The sequence below is a fragment of the Bubalus bubalis genome, chromosome 14 (genome assembly GCF_019923935.1).
Source record: "Bubalus bubalis isolate 160015118507 breed Murrah chromosome 14, NDDB_SH_1, whole genome shotgun sequence".
Lineage (NCBI taxonomy): Eukaryota > Metazoa > Chordata > Mammalia > Artiodactyla > Bovidae > Bubalus > Bubalus bubalis.
In genome coordinates, this window is record NC_059170.1 from 8,723,673 (window position 1) to 8,748,008 (window position 24,336).

The following is a 24,336-nucleotide window of genomic DNA, read 5'->3' on the forward strand; positions in this document are numbered from 1 at the left end:
CACTGCTCCGTGAGCAATGACCAGTAGATAGGAATGAGAGCAAGTAATCCAGCCCCTGGGACCTGGGTTCAAATCCTGCTATGCTTCCAGCCAGCTTTGTGACTTTCAGCAAGCTGCTTTCCCTCTCTGGGCCTCAGTCTCTTCCTGTGCTAAATTGGATACTTATCCTGTCAACCCCATGCATTGTGGGAACTGGAAGAATCCACCAATGTGAAAACGCTTTAAAAGATTTATGCTTTGGCAGAAGAAAGCTGGAATAGGAGTCTAGGTTTTGAGTCTCCGCTCTCTGTCCTTAAACAAATGACCTGACTTCTCTAAGCCTCAGTTTCCTTATCCATAAAATGGGCCCTTCTGGCCCTGATCATCTTGAGTTCTGCAGCTTGGATTCTAAGGAACTTAGTCACTGAGCCCTTGGACTCCACTTCTGAGGAGGAGGACAGAGAAGCCTGAGCCCCAGCTGATGGGAGAGGTGGTAGGAAGAAACTGAAAAGGAGCAAGGGGCTGTCTTCCCAACTGCCACGTGCCCCCCACCAAGCCCTATACTCACCTCCTCTGCCCGCTGGGCCTGGGGATGGTTATCCAGAAAGGTGCCCTCAAGGACAGAGCCCACAATGGTCAGGCCCTTCCCTGCCTTGAGCTGGGAGGTCAACGAGAGCAGCTGTGGATGGACCACATTCTGGTCTTGGTCCACACGTACCAGCACCAGCAGCTGTGGCCTGAAGTGGGTGCAAGATCACGTGATCCATCCACCACCTCCCCAAGCACCAAAACTCATACACCCATACTCCATACACTAATCACTTGTCCCCCATACTCCCATCCACCTAAACATCCATCCACCCATGTCCTTGGGTTATCAACCCATCCAGTCATCTCCCACACATCTCTCCATCCACCCACCCATCCATCTCTGCATCTATCTCACTCACCCATGCATTCATCCATCCACCCACCCACCCATCTACCTCACTCACTCACCCATACATCCATCTATCCACCTACCCATCCATCTATTTTATCCTTCAGTTATCCATTCACGTCCATGTTAATTTACCAACACATGCATTATTCACTCAATTACCCTCACATCCACCTACCACCATCCATCCACACATTCATCTATTCACCAAACCACACTCCCATACATATATACACTCAGCTATCTACCCATCTATTTATCTGTTCATTCCCTTATTCATTTACCCTCCCCAGCTAACCATCAGTTTGATACCATCCTCTAAGCACCTACTCTGGGCTAGATCCTGTGCTAAGCATTTGAGGATTCACAGACTATTTATGCAAAGCTCCAGTCTCTAAAAGGCCAGTTTAGTAGACATGAGTGAGGACAAGTCCACGATGTCCTCATTCCAGGGTTCCAGACCTTACTCTTAGCAAAATGAACCTGAAGGAGAAGGAGGGCTTGCAGAGCAAGCAGTTAGGAAGCACCTGGGCTGAGAGGTGAGAGGGGAAGATTCTGGCTCCAGTTTTGCCTTCCACGACCCCTGAGACCTTCCCTAAGCCCTGATTTTTACGTGAATCAAATAGTAGTGGTAGTAGTGAAGTCACTCAGTTCGTGTCCGACTCTTTGCGACCCCATGGACTGTAGCCTACCAGGCTCCTCTGTCCATAGGATTGTCCAGGCAAGAGTCCTGGAGTGGGTTGCCATTTCCTTTTCCAGGGGATCTTCCCGACCCAGGGATTGAACCCGGTTCTCCCACATTGTAGGCAGAAGCTTTACCATCTGAGCCACCAGGGGAGCCAATAGAGAGATTGTTAGGAATCTAGAGATTTCTAAGAGGCCCTGTAACTCTCAAAGTGGATGATCCCACCTCTCTTCAGGGTGAATGCTCTGTGATACTCCACTTACCTTTCTGGGCACGTGCCTTCTCCAGGGAACTGTGAGCTCACTACATCCCCGGAGACCAGAAGGGGTCAGCACATAGATCATGTGTTTTTTTTAAACAAATGATGGGATGAATGGAGGGATGGATAGATGGTTAGAAACTGGCATGGCAGGTAGGGTTTTGGAGAACAAATGTGTGGAACCTCAGCTCAGCCTCAGCGTTACAGGAGGGAAGCATTCAGATGAGGCCGAACACCACTCAGCAAGAGCAGAACAAAGCAGGTGGGGTGGGTCGGGCCCTGCTCCCTCCTTCTTCAGTCGCCATCACTCACCTCCAGTTCTTGGTGTGCGGGGGCCCTTCTTCCAGGCGCAGCAGGGCATAGCGAGCAGCGCTAAGAGACAGGCCTCGGATCCCATCGCCCCATTCCTTCTCTGCCCTGGGGGCCGGGAAGGGGGGATCACAAGAGGCAGAAAGCCGGGGAGTACCAGGGAGAAGCACCCACCCCCCAGTGCGGAGCCAGAGCCGTCCATCTCGGGCTCAGAAGGGCGGTCGCTCCAGGCCACCTCCATTTCTCAAAGCCTCAGTGCCTGCCTCTGCTCCTGTCCCACCCCCTCAGGCTTTCCTCTCCATTCTCCCCAGCGTCTCGGCCTCAACCCCACCCCTCCCCGCCAAGTACCCATCTCTAGCCTCCTCGCCCCTCCCATTCCCCGTCCCAGCCTCGCCCCGCCTTACCCGCGGTACTCGATATACTTGTAGATGAGCCCAGCAATAAGCATGGCCACCAGGGCGTAGTACCAGGAGCAGATGAACATGAGGGCCAGGCAGAGGCTCATGCCCAGGAAGGAGAGTGTCCTGGACAGTGGAAGGGAGACCCGGCCTCTGAGCCCCTGGCGGGGTTCTCACTGGTGCCCAGGGCTCAGAAGGCAAGAGTTAGATGGGGCAGAGAGGGCCTGGGCCAGACCTGGGAGGCTACAGCCAGGGCTAGGGGAGCCCACACCATCATCTCCAGGAGCATCACTGGAACCTGGGGCCTCTGGGTGGATGAGTAGCCACGGACAGGGCCCTGCCCAGCTCCTCGGTCACCACACTGCCCTGGCCCAGTGCCTCAGGCCCTGGCAGACCACCCTGCCAGAGGGGTTCTGAGGGCAGGGGTCTCTGGGGAGAGTTGGAGGCAAGATCTCCCAGGATGAACATGGGACGAGGCAACTGGTGCGGCAGGAGGGCCGAGGTGGGACAGAGGCAGGCAGCCTAGGTTCTGGTCAAGGTGCGCCACAGCCTTGTGGCGGGTGACCTTAGGCCCATCCCTTTCCCTGCCAGAGCCTCCATTTCCTTCAGGTAGAATAAGCATGATCATGCCCACCCTGTCTGTCCCACCAGCCTGTTGTGAGGATCAAGAACCATCAAGCAGAACAATCAGAAGTCCGGCCCCACACGAGGAGCACCCTTCTGTGCCCCAAGCACTGTAAGGCTCAGAGGGGCCTATGAGGTAGGTACGGTTATTGTCCCATTTCACAGCTGGGGAAACTGAGGCTTCCTCATCAAGACTGGCAGGTGTTGAGCACTATGGACATGAGAGGGATTCTAGCTGGGACTGCTTATACTGTCTTCTGTTATTACTTGTCATTATAAGGAGAACTTCGCCAGGACTTTTCTCATGCTACTTGGGCTATGAAAGCTGGAGTTGAGGATCCTGAGACCTGGAGGGGATGGGCTGGGGTGAGGAGCCGGGAAGAGGATGGTCCTGTGGGACAGGGGGTTGGGGGGGGGGCAGGACAGGCACCCACCAGTGGTAATATCGAAAGCGTGGCCGCCAGTTGGGCGTCCTCAGCAGCGTCTGTACCGCGCAGGCCAGGTTCACAAACATGTAGCACATGAGGAAGAACCTAGAACATAGAAAGGGCCCGGAGAGACAGAGATGCAGGAGAGGCAGAGACAGACACACAGGGAGAGAAAGGGGGAAAGGGAGGAAGAAACCAGGGAGGTGGCCGAGTCATGTTCTGATGCATAGGAAGGGGTTCAAAGGCCAGATCCCCTTACAGCACGCCCTGGTGCATGTGGGGATGACTCTCTGTACAACAGAGGACAGGTTTCTATGACAGTGGGATTGTTAAAGTGGTTCAGGTGGGCCGTCCAGGGTCACAGCTGGAGCATCCAGGTAGAGAGACCCCCAGAGCTGATGGGGAGGGCAGGAGGCCAGCACGCACATAGAGAGGATGGGGGCGACCTCGTCCAGGGATGCGATGAGGATGCCAATCTCGCAGATGCAGGCGGTGAGGAGCAGGGCCCACGTTGGCTCTCCGTTGGCTTTGCCATGGCCAAAAACCTGAGGACACAGCAACCGTCACAGGGGCCTGAGACCCTAAGGACTTCTTGTCTCTCTCCTCCTGTCCTGGGGACCAGTACAGGAGAGGCAGAGAGAGAGGGATACTGCGTTTCTCATCCTTTAAAGGTACCCAAGGGGATACCAGGCTTTTGCTGTATCTTGCCCACCCTGACATTGGTACCCAAGTGCAAGGAAGTTCAGATGATCCCTAAAGGGGAACAGGAGGGGACAGATGGAAGAGGAGCTCCAGGCGGCCAGCAAGCAGCCATGACGGAGTTCATCATATATATATATTTTTAAAGCACCACAGAGAGCACCCTCCTCTCACGGCCCTTTGGCTGTCTCCCTGAGTCCCTGCCCAGTCACAAGGCCCAAGGAGGACCATTTATTTTTCTCCCTAAGAGCAGACAACCCTGCCCAAAGAGATGACCCTGAGCATGGGCCAAGTCCCAACTAAAGCACACCCATTTTTCATAGTGGCATCACAGAGAGGCAGAGACCAGAAGGCAGTTCGAGGCTTGCTGTGGCCTCTCCTCACCGGGTGGCCTCGCTGGGCAGGGGCCTGGCTGGCTGGTATAGGGGGTCGACTATCGGCCCACACCTCACCCACCACTGACCTGGAGGAAGGGCACTATGCCATCGCGGGAGATGGCCTGCAGCAGGCGAGGGGCCCCCGTGAGGCTCTGCAGCCCAGCCCCGCAGGTAGAGAAGAAGGATCCGATGACGATAACCCAGGGAGACGGCCAGGCCAGGGTGCCCACCACCAGATTGCCGTTCACAGCTTCGCCAAACCTCGAAGGAAGCAGTAGAAGATACGAGATGCTGGGTAAGCAATGCCAACTGGATTTCCAAAGGGTTCCCATGCCAACTGCAGGGCCAGCCGTATGTCCACCACGGGGCTTGGCTGTGTAGGAATGAAGGGACAGACAAAGCCCCTGATGACTGGGCTGTCTGTGTGGCCTTGGGCAAGACATTCAACCTGTCTGTGCCTCAGTTTCTTCAGCTGTAAAGTGAAGATCATTATAAGCCTATCTCATATGATTGGTGGGAGGAATAAGGAGTTAACATATGTAAAATGCTTAGCACAGTGCCTGGAACTTAGTGGCAACTCAATTGTTTTTTTTTTAATTGAGGTATAGTTGATGTACATAAGATTATATAAGTTTCAGGTTAACAGCATAGTGATCCACAATTTTTAAAAGTCATACCTCATTTATAGTTATTATAAAACATTGGCTGTATCCCCTGTGTTGAATGATATATCCTTGCAGCTTATTTCTTTTACACAGAGTAGTTTGTACCTTTTAACACCCTACCCTTATCTTGCCCCTCCCCACTAATAATGATTCTAGTACATGGTCAATTGTATAAGACTGTGTCATCCTGGGCAGATATCTTAAACTGTGTCTCCATCTGAAAAATGGGGATTCTGGCCTCATCACGTGGTGACGTGATGTGGTGTGAGAATCAAGAAGAGCATTTTCTAAGAATTTTATGATTTTTAAGACAGGGCCATTTGGCCTCCTCCTAGACCCCCTGAATCAGTTCCCTCCCTGCTATGAACCCATCCACACTAGCAGCCGGAGTGAACCTTCAGAAACCACAAACTGGCCATTCGGCACTGTATTAAAACAGAAGATTCTGCCTCAGTAGGCCCTGGAGTGCGCACACAGAGGTGTGCCTGATGCCCACCGCACCCTCCCCAGAACAGGCTCCTCCCTGAGCCCCTTACTTACTTGTCCCGAAGGACGACCCCCTCGATGCAGGCCCCAAACAGGACAACGGAGCTGATGTCTGCAGCAGAGGATGAAGGAAAATCCCCAGGGCGGCATTTCCCGTCCTCCCAACCCCTCCTGAGCCAGCCAGATGCGGCAGCAGCTTCAGAGACCCTCCGTCTAGCCCTCCCCATCCACAGCGGTCCCCGCCAGCCGTGCAGGATACAGACAGCGGAGGTGGTGGCAATGGCCAGGATAGTGCCAGTGGGAATCGACTTCTGGGCATCCCGCAGGTCCCCAGAGCGGTTAGAACCAGCCATGATCCCTGTCAACAGAGGAGCAGTTAGGACAGGAGCCATGGGAGAGCAGACGGAGATAGGACACCAGCCTCCGAGTCATGAACCCAGGAGTCTAGTCCTGGCCCACTGACTCGTGTGAGAGCTTGGGCGTGTTACTTGGCTACTCCGGGCTTTAATTCCCTCACCTGTCCAGTGGGAGGGGAACTGAATCCTGCTTATGTAATGGGGCTATTGGACTAAGAAATTCCCCACATCATGATTGACTTTCTCCCTACCCATCCACTCCCAGGCAGAGTCTTCCCTCTCTGAGCTCCCCTTCACCTGTGACTGAGGGGAAGTAGATGCCAACCAGCAGGGTGAAGTAGGAGGTCATATCGCTGAAGACATAGGGATGGTCCATGTCAATGGGGGTACCATCTGCCAGGCCCGCCGAGGGCATCCCACGCCTTTCCACAATCACCCCCTTGGTCAGGTAGGAGCTCCATAGATTCTCTGTGGGGGAGACATGACTCTCAGATATCAGGGTGCCAGAGCTCTGGGGCCAGGAGGCAGGGTGGACAAAAAGAAGGGTCAAAATCAACCAGCTCTTATTTCCACCAACATTTCCTAAGCTCCTGCTTTGGACCAGGGACTTTGCACATGAATCAGATCGAGTCCTTGCCCTAAAATGGTCCAATCTACTGAAGGACATATACAACAAAGACCTATCTCAGACTGATTCAATATGTCCCAAACTGGTCTCGCCACCCACTCACGGCAAATGGCTCCTTTCCTTTACCCCTTATCTTGGTAAAAGGCACCACCATCAATACAGATCAGCTTGACATTGCTCACAACCATTCCCTTTCCCCGTCTCTGTTTCAAAACCATCTCCAACTCCTATCCTTATTCCTCCTAAATATTTCTCAAATACACCCCTTCTCATCTTTCTAGTGTTTCTCCACTCTGGCCCTATTAACTTGTAGTGGTAACTATGATAAGAATAGGCAATTCTTTGTATGTATGTGGGGGGAGGGGGCTGTCCTCTCACACTGTAGGGTATTTAGCCACATCCCAGCCTCTACACACCAGAAACCAGTAATAATCCTTCAGTTGTGACAACCAAAAATGTCTCTAGATGTTGCCACCTGTCTCCTGGGAGTGAGGGCGGGGGCAGTGCAAAACAGGCCTGATGGAGAACAAGTTTGCTGGCATCCACCACTCTCAGTAAGAAAACCATCATATCTCACCAGGACTCAGCATCAGCTGCCCCCTAAACTCCCTGACTCAGTCCCCTCCCTGCTATGAGCCCATCCACATTAGCAGCTGAAGTGAACCTTCAGAAACCACAAACTGACCATGTCCGCCTCTTACTCAGAACCCTTTGGCAGCTCCTCATCACCCTCAGAGCACTGTCCAAACTCTTCAATATGGCTTCCAGGGCTGACCACAGTCTGGCTCATGTCAGTCTCTCCATCATTTCTTGCCCCTCCTTCCTTTGCACTTTATGCCCTAGTCATACCAAATTACTCGTGGTTGGAAGGGCACAATATGCTCTTCTGTGTCTGCATGCTTTTAGGCAAGCTGTTCTTCTGCCTGTGATTCCCTTATTCCCCTTGTATAGCTGAAAGTCTCTTATTTGCTCTTCAAAACCCTTCTCAGATGAATCCAGGAAGCCTAGTCTTACCACCTTATACACATGACCACTCCCTCCCTTGGGAGAACTCTGTTCATTGAATGCACGTCTACACATGTCATAATTTATTTGCTATTACATCTGTCTCTGCTATTAGACTCCTTGAGGCCAAGAACTGTGACTTATTTATGCTGTGTTCCTGGTGCTCAGCACAGCACTAGGCATTTAGCAGGTGCTTAGTGAATACTTGCCAAACTGATGGTTTTCTTTCCCACTAGATGGAAAGACATGCAAAGGTTCCCTTTCATCTCTACCCCTCTGTGATCCCAAGGATAGAACATGGCCCAGAGTAGGTGCTCAATTAAAATGGATCGAATTTAACTGAATCCCAAAGAGAGTCCCTTAATCCTAACTGATTAGTCCACAATCCCTGCAGTGTTCCCTGGACACCAGACCTCGTCCCTCCTTCAGACCTTTGATGAGGCCACTGGCAGCACCAGGAATGCCCTGGATCTCTGTGACATTGTTTCGCATGAAGTACTCATCACAGGTGGCATTGAGGAATCGGGAGGAGCAGAAAAGGCCCCAGAGCCGTGTGGTCACTGTCTCATTTCCTTCCCACGCCAGCTTGGCACAGACATCAAAGCCATGGCGAGACAGTGTGCGGTTCCCCAGGAGGCAGATCCTACGGAGAGAAACAAGGGAGGAAGGTGGGGAGGGATGTAACCTTGCCCTGGTTTCATGGTAGAACCACCAGGGGAGCACGAAGAAACACAGATGCCAGGGCCCCATATCCAGAGATTTCGATTTAATTGGGATGGAGCCCAGGATCAGCGTTTTTTCAAAGCTCCTAACCACTGGCCCTCTGGGGAATCGCCTCCCTCCCAAGTGACTCTAGTATGAGCCAGGGCAGAGAACTACTGCTTTCCTGCGATGCTGTTTCAGCACCATGGACAGCAGTCCCAATGTGCCATCCTTCTGAGCCCTGTTATGTATGTAGAGGAATGTGTCCTAGGGAGAGAAGCTGAACCAAGAGGGACCTGAGCCCCTAGACCCTCTCTTTTGTGTCCTGTCCTATGATAGAGAAGGTGTTTAACACTAAGTGGTTGTCTCATTCCAGAAGGTTGTTCCCCACCCAAGAAAGATTTCCCTCACACAGACTGGTCATCCCTTCAGAAATCTTTCCACTTGACTCTTCCTAACTCCACCTGAGTGAGCGTGCTCAGTCATGTCCAACTCTGTGACCCCATGGACTGTAGCCTACCAGGCTACTCAGTCCATGGGATTTCCCAGGCAAGAATACTGGAGTGGATTGCCATTTCATACTCCAGGAGATCTTCCCAACCTAGGGGTTGAACCCATGTCTTCTGCTTGGCTGGTGAATTCTTTACCTCTGAGCCGCTGGGAAGCCCAGCTCACCAGCAAGCAGTTGACCCTCACAAGGGACACTGGGCCCACCTCCAAAAAAACTTACCCCACCCTAAAGAGATTTACCTGAAACCAGAAGAGGTTTTCCCTCCCAAGAGAGTTTACTCTGAATCCACAACCACTCCAATTCTGAGAGATAGGGGCAGGTGGGGGGAGGCAGAGACTAGTGTGAAGACCCCGAAACCAGCCAGGGAGGAGGGGGAGGGTGCCTGAGGTGCAGGGCAGCAGCACTTACGGGAAGTTGGGTGGGTCGAAGGCAGACTTGATGACCCCAGCATAGATGGCCAGGATGGAGAGGATGACACAACCCAGGAAGACAAGGGCAAACTTGTTGACGTACTTGACGCCCACAAACACCACCGTGGCCATGCAGGTGAGCACACAGGTGCCATACACACGCATATTGTTCAGCATGGCTGCCGCCTCCCCGCTGGCATCTTCTGCCTTAAAAATGGCCATGGCTGGGAAGAGATAAGCCTGTGGGAAAGGGGTGAGGCAGTCAAGCAGGTAACCCAGTGGGGACCAACGAAGAACCACCCCAAGGAAATAACCTGAGGTGCAGGCAGGGCTTTGGAGAAAAAGGTAACTCTTCACAGCATATTTACAGTAATCCGAGACTGGGAAGGACATCCAATGAGAGGGTCTGTCCTACAAAGACTAGTTATTATTCAGTCATTAAAAGATGATACTGCAAAAATGTTAGGAGCAATTATTAATTTCTATCATTTTTGTTATCAAGTATAAGTATTAATGATTATTTATTGTCTTTATTATTTAATTAGAAAGGCAGATACAAATTAGAAATTCATCCCTAGAGGATTAGGTAAATTAATTACGGTATTTCCAAATAGATTATGTAGCTACTAAAAAGAACAACAAAGATTTATATGAACCAACTTAAAAAAGCTATCCCTGTTAGACTGGGTAAAAACAATCTATTTTTAAAGAGAATGTGTTTTATCTCATTTTTGTAAATATATATATGTTTACTTACATGTGAATATATACACACATACATGTGTATATATGTCTGTCTGTGGGTAGATACATCAAAATGTTAACAGTCGTTTCCCCTGAATGGTAAAAATGTGAATAATCTTTATTCTTTTTGCACATCTGTATTTTCCATAATTTCTATATGAAATATTAATATATTTATATTGTTACAAAAGTTATTTTCAGTTGTAAGTGATATTTGCAGAGAGTTTTGAACTATTAGAGAAATCTATAGAGTTTTATAAAGACAAAATACAATATCATAAAGAAAAACAAAAACTAGAAGGATACACCAAAATGTTAATGATGACTTTCTTCAGGAGATTGTTATTTCCCTTTTTACATTCTTTGATTTTTTCCAATTTATTTTTTTTAATCTTCCAATTCAATAGGTAGAATTGCTTTTATAATAATGTTTTAATTTTGTAAAAGCCATAGAGGTCTATTATTATTCTCTCAAAATTTGGCTTCTTGGGTCATTTATTCCCCATCTATCCTTCCTGACCCTGGACTTCTCCAATCTGTCCCCAGGCCAGAAGGTGAAACATCTGTTAGTTCTAGTTCTATAAAGCAGTGCAGTTGGGGGGACATGCACAGGCTTCAGAGTCAGAAAGACACAGTTTCACATCCCTTCCACATGTCCCTTTACCTCTCTGAGCCTTGCCTTCCTCATCTGTTAAATGAAGATATCTAACTCATGCAAGAGTCGTGAGAATAAAATAAAATGATACATGGCCAGCCACGGGGCCTAGGTAGAATAAAGTGTTTGGGAAATGTCAGCCCGGCTCTCTTATACCAAGGAACCTCCAGCTCCCACTTCCTCCTGCAGGGGCAGGAAGAACTGAGACCCAGGTCAGCAGCTGTCCACTTCAGACACTGCCCAGGGCCCTGACTGCTCATCAGTCACTGCTTCTAACAGATCTCTTTCTCAGCTCCTTCTTCTCTGCAACCTGCCAGCCATCTGCCCTCTACCATTAACATCCACAGAGTGTCCAGCACAGCGCACCCTGGCGCGTAGTAGGCAATCACTGAGGGAAATGACTGTTATCATTTCTACCATGACTGTGCTCTTCCCAACCCACCTCTGACAGTTGGTCGCCGAGTGACCTTGAGCAAGTCGTTTCACCTCTCTGAGCTTCTCATTTGTAAAATGGGCATAATAATACTTAAACCTCGTGAGGACTCAAGCTAATGACTGTAAAGCACTTGGAACTCTACTGAGAGCACAGTGGGTGCCTGATAAACGACAGCTGTTCATGTTACATAATTAGTGTATCCTGTCTCCCCAACTAGACTGTGAACTCTTTAAAGACAGAACCACATCTGATATCCCTCTGGCCTTACTGAGTGACCCAGCCTACAAGAGCATCTGTTAACTGACTGACAGCCTGGGACCCACACCTCCTCCCCAGCCCTTCTTACCAGCAGGATTTCGATGGTGCCCAGGATGTACATGGCCCCAGCAAAAGTAGTGCCCAGGTAGAAGCAGAGGCCCACAGCGCCCCCAAACTCTGGACCCAGAGACCTGGAAATCATGTAGTAGGAGCCACCAGCTGCAGAAAGAATCCAGTATTGGCAAGAGGTTCGAGGGACCCTGGGCTGCTTTAGGGGTGAGGAGGGGATCAGAGACAGTGGTGGGAAGGGGGTTGCACTGGGCCTCACAAGCCTTACAGGCTGTAGTGGGAGACCCAGCCAAACACTCTGAGTGGCTTTTACAGCACTAATTACCATGTTGCTAATTACCCCTCTAAGGAGGTCATGGCTCAGAAAATAGGATGATGGCAAAGAGGGTCTCAGGCAAAGGGAAGAGATCTTTCATTGCCCCGTTCAACACCATCAACAGCCTCCTTCCCCTCCCCTTAAGAGGGCTGCCCCCACCGACTCCACAAACATCACAGCCCAGCCTCAGACCTGCAGTATTGCCTTTCGGGGTTCCTGAGGGCGCCCAAAGCTCTGGGCACTGCCCCTCCTTCCTCCCAACCGTCCAGGTCTCCCTCCCACCCAGCCAGGCCCCCTTCCCCTCCAAGCAGCCCCAGTCACGTACCAGGCACAACACCATTGGTTGCAATTGCACTCATGGAAATGGCCGTGAGCATCGTCTGTGAGAACAGAGATCACCATCAGGGTGGCGGCTATCCCATAAACACCCGCCAAACCCACAAGTCCTCTTCCGCTGAGCTTCTCCTTGGTACGGTTCCAGCTCCTACTCCTGCCAAGTCCTTCTTGTCCAGAAAAACCTCTTCTTCACCCAGCACAGGGAAGAAACTCGAGCTCTCACATCAGAGAGCTCTGGAAACCCCAGCTTGGCCTCTGACCAGCTGTCTGGCTGGAGGAGACACGTCACTTCAGTTCTCTAAGCCTCCATTTCTTCGTTTATTCAATAGGCAGGTGTACCAGCTTCGGCACTGGCTACCGCATGTGTCGAGGGGGGAATCACAGGTCACATGTGAGGAAGTGTAAATGTCATGGGAAGTAGGTGTTAGTGAACATGTGGGTTTTTTGAGAGGATGGGAAGAATTCAGCCAGACCTGTTTGGGACCCATCATCCCGTTTTCTTGTGAGTCAAGACCTACCAAAATATTAACTGTTGCAGGGCTATAGGTGGATCTGATTTATTAATGTACACCTATCTTTTTTATCAATGAGTCTGCAGCACCCGCACCCACACAGAGGTCCAGGTGACACCTGGTTGATGGCCATCAGGGATGAGCCTGGGAGAGGCTGGAAGGCCCAGTCAGACCTAATTTCCTCTCCAAAATTATACGCAGTGGTTCCTATAAAAAGCTCAGGTCTCATGCCGCCCCCCTTTCCTTCCCCTCCCACCCGCAGGTCCCTGCTCAAGCCCCAGCTGTCAGGGAACGGGAGAGGGGAGGGAGTCACTCACACAGGAGCAGCAGATGAAGACCATGCAGAAGGCCTCTATGATGCCCGCGATGCCCACCACCCATGTGAGCCGCAGGAAGAGGATGACCCCAAAGATGTTCTGCAGGCACGGCAGGTACACGCCCATGAAGGTGCCCATGCGGGGGGCCTGCCAGGGAGGCTGGCGTCAGTTTCTGCAGCCCTCCCCATCCCTAGTAGCACCCCAGGCCCTCTCCTCTTCCCCATACTTTCATCCCCCTCCCCGCCCCCCACCTCTACCCCTCATCTCCCATCCCTTCCCCTCCCTCCGCCTCCACCTCCTATCCTTCCGTCTCCATCATTCATCCCTTCACCTGAATCCTTTTTCCTCCCCGCCTTCTCTCCCCTCCAGCCCTTCTTCCCCAAGGCCCTCACCTGCACCGGCTTCTTTTTTCCACCCTCGTTGTTTTCTGCCTCCTCGTGCTCCCTGCTTCCCTGGGGCAGGTTGGTGTAGTTGGCCAGACCACTAAGCAGGGAGGACACCATGGGGCTGGTGTCCATCTCCTCCTGTGGAAGGAAGTTGTCAATGCTGGGGCGCCAGGGTCTAGAGGAGGGTGAGCCAGGTGGTAGGAGGCAGAGAGAGATGGGGACCAAGAGGCAAGTCATTGAGACTAGGATGAGATGGGCAGGGAGAGAGGGGGTTAGGATAAGAAGCGGAGGAGCAGGGGGAAAGGGCAAGGAAGAAGGTGGGCCTGAGGGAGCAATGGAGAGGAGGGGACAGTGCCCCAAGGAAGGAGGGAGGGAACAGCTGATGAAGGCGGAGATGAATCGTGGGGGGAGTCCCAGGACCCCAAGCAGCCCACCTCAAACAGGGCCATGTTCTTGCCATCGTACTCCTTCCCCTTCTCTGTGTCGGTGCTGTTGATGAAAGGGCTGCTCTCCTTGGGGTTGCCATCCCCTGAGAAGGCAGAGGAGTGAGAAACTCGGCATCAATTGTTTGCCACCCGTCTGCCTGGGCACCCAGCTGGGTGGCCACTTACTCGCTGAACCTTGGTCCACACATTGAAAAAATGAGCTAATGCTGCCTCCCCTGCAGAATTTTAGTTCTGTATAACAAACCTAGCACACTCCCTGACATGTACAGGATATTTAATGAATGTGGAAGTGCTTCCTTGCTCTGGTTGGGGGGTGGGGTGGTCCTACTTCATTCATCAGGGCACCCTAGACTCTCCAGAGTTCCCTCCTTGACCATAACTGGCCCATCCTGGTGTTTGGGAGGTGGAAGCACACTCTTTCCTAGAGGGGAGGCAGAGACCACTTCAGCTGGAGGCCCCCAGGATACTCCACCTCTTGGAAAAGTGACCCCCTTTGGCATATCCTGTGTCCCTGGTTCATCTGCAGTCATTGTGTATTCACTGGATGTCTCCTGCATGCCGATGTGGGGGTTGGGTGGGGGAATAAAACACAGCCTAAGACCATTGCTGCCCTTGGGGAACACAAAGGCAGGGGAGATAAACCCATAGCCAGACGTTTCCAACCCAGAGTGGTAAGTTGTGTGGCAGAATATGAACGAAGGACTGTGGGAACACGGGAGAAGCACTCAGCCCAGCCTGGGAGGTCACGGAAGGCTTCCCAGAGGAAGTGACGTGTTGGCTGAGAACTGAAGGATGAGTAACAGCTAGACTGGGAGGGAGCCGGGAGGGTGTTCCAGGCAGATAGAACAGCAGAACAGCGTGTTCGATGGCCCAGAGGTAAGAGTGAGCTGGACTGGGTCAGAGGGCCTGAAAGAAGTTTGATCTGGAGGAGTCTAAGGAAAGGGAACGGGGGGAAGGGCGCTGGAGGATGGAGGAGAAGCATATGAAGAAAATGAGGCTAGGAAGGTAGGTGTGGGCTGGGTCCTTACATGACTAGCCAACCACGTTAAGGACTTTGGACTCCATCCAGAGGACAATGGGAAGTCACTGAAGAGTTTCAGGCAAAAAAGTACCATGGACAAATTTGTGTTTTAGAGCAATCATGCTGGCCTTTTGACGAAGAATAAAGAAGTTAGGGGGGACTTTCTTGATGGTCCAGTGGTTAAGACACCATGCTTCCACTGCAGGGGGGGATGGGTTCAATCCCTGGTTGGGGAACTAAGATCCCGCATGCCACATGTGGCCAAAAAACAGAAAAAGAAAAAAATGCAGAAGCTAAGGACTTTCAGAAATCTGGGCAAGGACTGCTGATACCCCAGACCAGAGCAGTGTGGAAAAGTGAGCAGACTCCAGAATTATTGGCACACATTTCTATGCCAGATGTGTGCGGATGTGGGAAGGAGGGATCTAGGATAATGCCTGGATTTTAGCAGAGGTAAATGGGTGGATGATGGTGCTATTTAATAAACGGAGGAAAAGAGGGAGACTGGGGGTGGGGAAGAGGCTGAATTTGACTGACGGTGAGGCACTATAGGACACTCAAGAGAACTTGTCCAGAAGCACTTGGATACAGATCAGCCCGGGACCCAGGAGAGACGCTGGGCATGAGAATCAGGGGTAGCCCATGAAAAGTTGTGTAGCAAGTGTGTGAAACCATGTGCCTGGATGAGATCATGCAAGGAGGAAGTCTCCAGGGCATTAAGGAGAGGGTCCTTTCAAAGAGACATAAGCAATCCCCCCTACACACACAGAGGCACATTCCCTTGGTTCCAGCCATCACACTTTCTCAGTTTTCAGGGCTGAATCCCAGTAGTAGATATCTCTGTGGACTCCGGGGAAACTCTCCAATGACCAAGACAGAAGTGAAGTGGAGGCCCTACATATTCTGAATTTCCTATCCTCTCATCTCCTGACCTCTCTCTCTCTCCATCTCCATTCTGCCCAAATCCTCCCCATCCTCTCCTCCTGGAAACCTCCCTTAGTCTCTCAGCCAGGGTCCATCCCCAAAGCATGACCTGCTATAAATCCAGTCTCATCCTGACTCAAAACTGTGGAAGTGATGCTTCATGTCCTCAAGGGAAACCCACCACCCGCTGTCTCCTGCCACCACCTCCACTTCACTCATCAAGCCAAGAACTCCTGACCCCCAGATAGGACTTCCACCAGCTCACTCTTCTCCTCACGTCCATGAGTTCCTGGGACTAGTAGACCGGTCCTGCCTGTGGGAGCCTGGCACGTGGTAGGTGCTCAGCAAAAAGTCTGTTGAGGGGAATCCCCCCGGGCTCCCTTCCTGACCCCCAGGGTCTCGGAAGAGCTCTTTGGGGCTAGAGAACAGGAGAAATAAAAGTGAGGTGGGTCCCTCTTCATTTTTAAGATGCTGACAAGAGGCCTCGTGTTCTCACCACATTATAGTGGGAACTAGGGGGTTGGGGATGAGATGAGAAGAAATTTCTTAATGGTTAGGAAAACAGGCTGGAGTCAAGAAGATTTAGGTTCCAGTCCCAACTTCGATGGCTGTGTCCACCCCTTGGGCAAGTCACTTAAACTAAGCCTCGGTTTCCTATTTTGCAAAGGGATAATAATCGTGTTTAATTCAGGGCTGTGGTGGGAATTAAGTAAAATAATGCCTGTTGGGCGTGTGTGTATTGGGCACATAAGTGTACTTACTGCTGTTAATATTACAATCACGATTATTACTAATATACGTGGTACCCCACCCACCCTGGGCGCCCTATCCCACACCCTTTCCCCAGCGGCAAGATTTAGGGGCCCCGTCTCCTGTGGGTTCTCCTCCCCGCGGCTCTTCGGGGTTAGGACGGTCAGGCACGAGAGTGCCCCATTCCTTTCACACCCCTCCCCTCCTCTTTCGTGGGGGCGCGGGGAGCGTGCAGGGCGGGAAAGAGGGCGTCCTGGCCGGAGACCCGGCATCGAAGCAGCTCTGCGCCGGTTTCCATGGCGACCGCGCGGGCAGAGAGCGCGGCGCGGAGCAGAGCCGGCCACGCGCCCGCAGCGGCTTATGTAACGCGGCGCGCAGCGCGGAGCCAGACTCCGGGCCGGAGCCCAGCCAGGAGATGAGGGCAGAGGAGGGGGCAGCTCGTAGGCTTGTCCTGAGTCGCGCTTTTCCACCCGCCGTCTGGACGGGACGCCAGGCCCCCAACCTGCTCTGCCAGGGCTGATTTCGACCCCTCCCTGGAACCCCGGTTGAGGGGGAGGGTTGAGCTTCACGAGCCCTCAGAGGGGCAGGACCGCGAGGCAGGATCTCGCCCCCATTCCCTTAGCCGGGAGTCAGAAGGCTGGGAGAGCGCCGTGCGGCGCGCGCGCTAGAGGCCGGGCCAGACGGAGGCTGAGCCCTCTCCGCCCCCGCCCTCGCCCCCGCCCCCTGGGAGCTCTCAGCCCGAATCGGCTTTCAATTAAGCTGCGGCCGCCAGAGCTCCCAGGGAGGAAACAGGCTAGCGGCGCGGGCTAAGGAGCCTCCCCTGGGGACCTGGGGCCAGGCCTCGGGGAATCCCCAAGCCAGATGAGGGGAGTAGGGGACAGCGTCAGACCCCAAGAGGAAAGGAGACCTGGGGGGCAGAGACAATATCCTTGTGTTCTTTAGTCCAGAGGAGCCTTCTTTCTCTGGTCATTCCCACCTCCCCGAGGTCAGGACCCAGGTCTCCTACATTTCCAAGAACCTAAGTTCAGAGATGCCGGATTTTCTCGGTTTGATGGTCTTCCCTAAAGCCCCAGAGGTCCTTGGACCACCCCCCACCGCCCACCCCACCCCATCACCGTCTCCAGGCACCACTGGGAGGCCTTCTTTCTCTGGGGCCAAAAAGCCTGACCCAGGTCCTGGCCACTCAGAGAGAGAGAGAGAAAGTCTGCAGACGAGTCTGCTACACTCAGTCTGGAAAACTTGTGGGGAGTGGGTAGAACTGAAGGGAGTTCCTAGTTGGAGTCCTGCTGCACACTCTTTTCTAGGCCACCTGAGACCCTGCAGAAATCCCGTGGCCCAGGCAAGCAGGGCGTGGGGGACTGGACCAAACCCTGTGTCTGGGGGAGCAGAGCCCCCTCCTCAGAGTGGAGACATCTGAAGGGGTTCCCATGTGGGATGACAGCCCCCACCTTCATTCCCTAGGAGCAGCGATGGGATGCCCGGCTCTGCTGCAGACTAGACTTTGCCAAACCACCCGCTTCCCGAAGCCTGAACCTGCTATGGAGGAGGGCGCCTGCGGATTGACTCCAGGGTCACTGGGGAGATGGATGAGTTAGCCAGTCAGTAGTTCCTGCCCCTACTCAGCTTCAGGGAGGAAGAAGGGGTGTCAGAGGATGAGGGACCCTGGTGTCCACAGCCTTCCAAGCGGCCACTTGGCTCTGACTTGGACCCAGGATCCGGAGGACTTCAAGTCCAGGCTGCCTGTCCCTGAAAGACCCTGCGCTTTGAGCCTTTAGGACCCTTGGGCCTTCTCCGCGGGGAGCTCTGCAGGAGTCTTGGACCTGAGGGTCAAGCAATGCCCAGGGGAGCGTTTGAAGGCGCTGAGCGCAGACAGCCAGAGCAGGAGGCGCACTAGTGCGCAAGGGACGCAGCGCCGCTGGAGGGTGGGGGGTGGGGGCGGCTGACAGCCGTGATGGATGGCTGAAACCGCTGGGGGGCGGCGGGGGGCCTGGGAGCCCGAGGGGGTGGCTGGCCTAGAAGACCTCAGAGCAGGGAAACCGCGGAGGAGGGCGGGGGAGAGCGGGAGCCGCCAACGGACTCGCTCCAAGCCCCTCTGGTCCTAGCGAGTCTCCGCACCCACCGCAGCGCGTCCGCAGTGTCCGCGCCACGGCGCCGGGGATTCGGCTGCTGGGACCCCATTCCTGAGGCCTCACTGGGAAAGCTAGCAGAGCTGACTAGAGAGACTCCCCTCTGCCCCACCCTGGAAACCTCACAGCTATCCCAGAGTACCCAGAGGAAAGGGAAAGGGGAAAGAAAAGAGGGTGATCTTGCTTCCCGTCCTGAAAAGGAACCCATGGGAACGCGAGAGGGAGAAGGAGATTCCGCAAAGTAGAGCTGAAAATCCCCGGAGGAGGTTCGCTTCAGTCGGAGGTTGGATCTCGGGCAGCTTTGGGGGAGGGGGCCCGGACTGCATCAAGTGACCCCTTAAGGAGACACCGCAGCCGGACGGGGGCTGTCATATGCCTCCAACACCCCCCCCATAGGCACCTTCCCCCCACCTTTCAGCTGGAAGTCTCAAAGCGAGGGACTGCAGCAGACTGCGCCCCCCCAACACCCGCGCTCTGCGCCAGGACTCCAGGGTCCCTTCTCGGGAAAAGGAGCCCTCCTCCCGCCCGTCGAGCTCCACGTCAGCCCATTCTAGCTCTTCCAACCCGTTCCCACCGACTCCCCCGCTTAGCTAGCCCACGTCTGCCCCCGGGCCGTGGGCAGTGGCAAGCCCTCGGCCCCCCGTCCTGGCCCCGGGCGCGGCACATTCCAGCACCTCGCACGGCGCCTGGCGCATTCCAATGGAGCTAGGCTCCAGGCCGACTTGGGCGCCCACCGCCCGGGTCAATCCCAGCCTCGCTTCCGAAGGAGGCGGCCCCCGGCTCTGTCTCTAACCCCAGAGCTGCTTCCTCTCCTCGCCGCCCCCGATCGCTTACCAGGGTTGGCTCCCCCATCGCCGTCCTCGCAGTCCGTCAGGTTGTTTAGCATGGTGGCGGCGCGGCGCCGGGCCCGGGGATGGCTGCGCCGCCTCGCCCGCGCCCCTCTGCCTGCCTTCGCCGCTCTCTCGCTCGATCTAGCTCTCTCGCTCTCCGCTCCACGGAGGAAGAAGCTGCAGTGCCCGCCCGCCCGGCGCACACACACTCGCACACGGACACACGCTCACACCCGCGCGCGCCCCCTCTCAGCGGCGGCGCGGCTCACCTCATCCCGTATGCAGGAGGCGTGAGCCACTGGCGGGGTTTTGCGGGGGGGAGCGAGCGAGGGAGGAAGAAGAGGGGACGAGCGGCGGGCAGTGCGCTCCCGGAGGCCCCCTCGCACGGAACCTGGGGGCTTGCACCGGTGGGATGGAGAGGGTGCTGCGGGAGACGGGGGCCTCGCCTCCCGGGAGCAGACGCAGCTCTGCCCGCCCCCCACTCTCCGGCGCAGGCGGGGCCGGCACGTGGGCAGGTGCCATCCCGCGCCCTAAAAATAACGGCAGGGAACTAGGTCGCGGCCGCGGGGAGGCGGCCCCGCAGCGGCTGCCTGGCCGGGGGTCTGGGCTGACCCTTAGAGGGAAGATGCGGAGATCTGAGGCGGCAGGGGGAGCGCGCCGTGGAATATGGGTCCCTGGAGAGCTTGCCTGCAAAGCTGGGGAGGCCGGCCTTGAAGAACGCTGTGGAATCCTGCCCTCGCCCACAATCGCTGCTCAGGAGGCTGGAGCTAAGGGTGTGCGAAGGCCAGAGCCTTTAACTCAAGCACCATGCTGGCCCCCGGGGGTCAGGGGCTGAACTGTCTGGCTCATCCTAGCTTAAAATGGGAGGCATGAGTCTGAGGAGTTGCAGTGAACCCTTTCTTTCTGTTTAGACCGATAGAGGTCTCAGCGTCTCACCTCAAAGGCAAATTACTGGAGTCCCAAAACAAGGGACCCCACCCCAACCCCCATGCAAGGAACCTGGGAAGGAGAGGTGGTGAGGAGGAGAGAAGGCGGCAGTGAGTTTCTGGAGCGCTGATTCCCCACTGGGGATGGTGCAGCCTCTGGGGAGGGCAGGCCGGTCGCAGGCTGGCCAGGAGTGGAGTGGGGGAGGGGAGAATGAGGCCGCCTGTCGGTTTGGGACCAGATTTTCTCCTGGAGCGGGAGTGTCTAATCCCCTAATCCAGGATTGCTTTCTGAGGATTCCAGAGCTGACATGCTTTCTGCGTTCCTCCCCCTCCTCTGACACCAGTCCCCTAGAAGCTTAATTGTCCTGGGACCCCCTCAGCACCCCAAGACCCCAGACTTGAGCCTATGGGGAAAGATCTCAGGAAGCAGCATCAGCAGTGTGGACCCTTTGAGCCCCAGCAAGATGGAAACATCCAATGAGGAGAGCAGATTTAGGGCAAATGATTTTGAGACTCACCCAAGCTCCCAGCAGTAGCCCTCTAAGTTTCAGGGGAGTTCCAGGCCTGGAGAGGATGGCTTCAATCATCTTAGCTAATGCATAGCTTTCATTTTACAGGTGAAAAAGCTAAGGCTCACTGTTGATGGGGATGGGGGGAAATGACTGCCTATGAACACAATACCAGTGAATGGCAGAACTTGGTCTAGAATCCAGTTTCCTTTATTCCAGTTTAGGACTCTTTTCCTCAACATAACCTCTTTTGAAATGGGTCCTGCCTCCAATAGAAGAGGCAAAAATGCAGTCATATCCAAACTGCTCAGTGCCTCTCATCCTTGGCTACTAAGAAAGGAACAGGGACTGGGTTGGAGATGAACTCTCTCCCTTTTCTTGTGCTCAGGCTTTATAGGTGCAGGGCCAGAGTGGCCTCTCAGCTTGCAATTGGAGGTGGGCCCAGAAGATCTTCAAGGGTCCTAGAAAAAATAAATCTGCACCACTAGCGATCCAGTTCTAGGACATGAGTTTTTCAGGACCATGGACAGGGCCTGCTGCTCAGATTCTGTTGTCACCCATGTGTCGCTGACTTCAGATTGGATCAACCACCGAGTCTTCAGCAGCTAACTGAAGTGGGACTCTGAGGCATCCTCCAGTAAGATAACCCCTTCACTGGGTTTTGTGGACACTGGAAGGACTCTTTAGGGTGGAGAGCTAGCTATTCAGACAAGGTGTGAGAATTGGCCTTCTTGGCTTTCCCAGAGAGAAAACCACCCAGAGAGAAAACCACCCACCCACACACAAAAATTGAAATGAGTTTAAATTGGTGACAGGGGTTAAAGGGATTGCAGGTGGGTAGGCTAGTGTTAAAGAAATTTTAAACACTGCATTTCACAAACCACCACCACCACCAATATGCTTTTCTACTACTCTGTAGAGACAAGTCATACAGTAACATGTGTAGTGTGTTTGAGAAGTGCTGAGAAATAAGTGCTGAGGTTTTTCAGCAATCCTGGGTCTGGGATGTTCCCCTGGGGGTATTTCCCATTTGTGGTCCAGAGCCCTGGCCACTCAGGGAGGGACTGAGCCCACCCACAGAGAAAATCTAGATCCCAAGGGAGTAGATGAAGGCAGGCATGGTCCTCTTCCCCTGGGTGTCCCACCTGGGCCCCCTCACCAGACCTCCTATCTCACAAGGCATCCAGGATTCAGGGGATAGTGGTGCTGTCCTGTCCTCTGCCCCGAAACTCTGCATTTCCTTGGGCAAAGCTGGGTTCCTCTCAGGCCCTGAGTATCTCCATCTATAGAATGAAAGAGTGAGGCTGCATAATCCCTGGGCCTTCTTCCCACCCTGAAAATTCTCCATTTATCTCAGACCAAATCCATGGAGCTCTTCAACAGGAGCCAAGACCAACAGAGGAGACAGCCACAAGGGGAGACCCCAGTCCTTTGGTTCACAGCCCCCACCTCTCAAGAAGACTGATCCCCATTCTGGCCTCAGGCCAAGCCTCTGCAGTGAGGCTTTCAGAAAACACATCGCAGGCACCTCCTCCACTGGCAGCCTGGCCTTGGCCAGTAAGGGTGACCCTCAGCTCTGAGCCCCAGGAACATGGCTGCAAGCTCAGCACCCCATCCCCACCGAGAGCCCTCGGAGGATCTAGGGCCAGGGGCATCCTCTCATTAAATCATCACGAGATGCAGAGCCTGGCACGGGTCTTATTTCTCAACTCTGAGTCTCTAAAATTCATCTCCCCTTCCACTTATGCTTCTCAGAAAGACAGAGAGAAAAAAAAGGTCAAGGAAACTGCCTCCTAATATCAGGATTTGGACACTGGAAGGAATTTTGTAAGTTATTTTTTAACCAGTCCTCCTATCTGGGGAAATTGGAAGAAATTGAAAGAAACTAGAAATGGAAAGCTATAAATTTGCTCCATGGGATGAACCTGTGGCAGCCTAGGGCCTAGAATCTGGCTCCCTGAACTTCAGCCTGGGGTCCCAGCCACTGAATCAGGACAAGGAGCTGTTTGGAAGAAACTGGAGCCACTTGGCAGGGTCCTCTTTCTATGGAAGGTAGGCGTAGTGTTCCTCTTTCTGGCTCAGTCCCTATCCACCCTTGTCTCTATATCATTATCACCACGGCCTAACCCACCCACCCCCAGCTCTGGCCTCATGGAGCTAAGGCCCTGAACTCCATTCTTCACCCTTCTCTCCCCCACTGGGGGGGCCCCTCCTCTGGAACCCAAGCTCTTGCTATGAATTGATGAGTCTGGGGCAGAGCACACACCCCCCCACACACACATAGGGCCCGCTGCAGACACGTCAACCACCATCATCTCCGTGGTAACCGGGGGCTTAATTAACAGGCTGCAGCCCGGTCACCATGGCAATGGCACCCCGACAGCCCCCCATTCCTCTATAGATTCAGTCCATCTTCCCTCTTTCTCAATCAAGACCCCCTTCTCACTGTACCCACCCCCATCCCCACCCCACCTGGAGAAGCTGGTGCTCGCAGATCACTCTGGTTCATTGAGAAGAGGGGAGGGGAGGTGAAGGGGATGAGAGAGAGAGAGAGAGAGAGAGAGAGAGAGAGAGAGAGAGAGAGCAGCCCATCACCATGGCAACTACAGCCCCGTTCATAACCAGTTTGTTGCCATGGTGATTCCCAAGGCTCACCTTGGGCTGAGGTAGTGGGCAGTGAGGTTCAGAGTCCTGACTTGAGGAGTGAGTGACCAGAGAACTCCTTGGATAGGCTGGAGATCTCCAGATCAGATATTTATACCAATAATTCAGTGTTGTTCTTCCCAATTTACAGATAGAGACTGAAACATGAGGTTTGGGTATGGGGGAGGTAGAGAACATCACCTTTCTAGATCATCAAAGAATCTAAGCATTTTTATGGCTAGAAGGACCCTCAGATAGCTTCCTGTTCAACTTCTTTATATACAGCTGGGGAAATTGAGGCCCAGAGAGGGGAAGCAATATGCCCGAGGCCACACCACAGAGCCTGGGCTAGAGTGCGGATGGGCTACACTGTGGTCTTGCTCCGTCCCCCTGGCACAAGTTGCCTCCCTCTCACTCCATGCGGACACATCTCAACTCCTGTTAGTCTTAACCAGGCCCAGCACTCTTCCCAAGGCTCTGTCTTCCTCCATGAGAAACGGACATAGCAAGGAGCAATACAAAGGATGGAGGAGTAGCTCAGAGTTGTAACAATTCATCCCAGGTCCAGCCAAGTAATCATCAATCTTCCCATGGTACAGATGAGGCAACTGAGGCATGTGGGCTGCAGCCCAGGATTAGTGGTAGATTCAAGGACCAGCTTCTGAATTGCT

General features: G+C 53.7%; 1 protein-coding gene and 1 long non-coding RNA gene across 4 annotated transcripts in view; one reads left to right on the forward strand and one right to left on the reverse strand.

Annotated features, from left to right (window-relative positions):
- The window catches only part of SLC12A5 (solute carrier family 12 member 5), a 35,282-nt gene that overhangs the window by 7,447 nt on the left and 3,499 nt on the right, over window positions 1–24,336 (reverse strand). Inside the window, exons 1-17 of one of the 3 annotated variants that reach the window (XM_006051373.3) lie at window positions 19,592–19,807; window positions 13,925–14,019; window positions 13,497–13,628; window positions 13,105–13,251; window positions 12,265–12,319; window positions 11,643–11,773; window positions 9,460–9,701; window positions 8,270–8,481; window positions 6,503–6,673; window positions 6,109–6,207; window positions 5,904–5,961; window positions 4,785–4,959; window positions 4,049–4,167; window positions 3,629–3,727; window positions 2,577–2,696; window positions 2,176–2,280; window positions 548–716 (exon numbers count right to left, since the gene is read on the reverse strand). In XM_006051373.3, coding sequence (XP_006051435.2) covers window positions 548–716; window positions 2,176–2,280; window positions 2,577–2,696; window positions 3,629–3,727; window positions 4,049–4,167; window positions 4,785–4,959; window positions 5,904–5,961; window positions 6,109–6,207; window positions 6,503–6,673; window positions 8,270–8,481; window positions 9,460–9,701; window positions 11,643–11,773; window positions 12,265–12,319; window positions 13,105–13,251; window positions 13,497–13,628; window positions 13,925–14,019; window positions 19,592–19,643 — 2,181 coding nt within the window. In that variant the 5' untranslated portion in view covers window positions 19,644–19,807. Of the gene's footprint in view, window positions 1–547; window positions 717–2,175; window positions 2,281–2,576; window positions 2,697–3,628; window positions 3,728–4,048; window positions 4,168–4,784; window positions 4,960–5,903; window positions 5,962–6,108; window positions 6,208–6,502; window positions 6,674–8,269; window positions 8,482–9,459; window positions 9,702–11,642; window positions 11,774–12,264; window positions 12,320–13,104; window positions 13,252–13,496; window positions 13,629–13,924; window positions 14,020–19,591; window positions 20,035–24,336 lie in introns of those variants that run through there. The other 2 variants (XM_044927585.2, XM_006051372.3) reach the window with 2 other exon arrangements.
- Window positions 13,087–18,510, forward strand: LOC123329146. The gene is made up of 3 exons (XR_006544347.2): window positions 13,087–13,218; window positions 16,053–16,214; window positions 18,093–18,510. It is a non-coding gene; the product is annotated as an uncharacterized LOC123329146 (long non-coding RNA).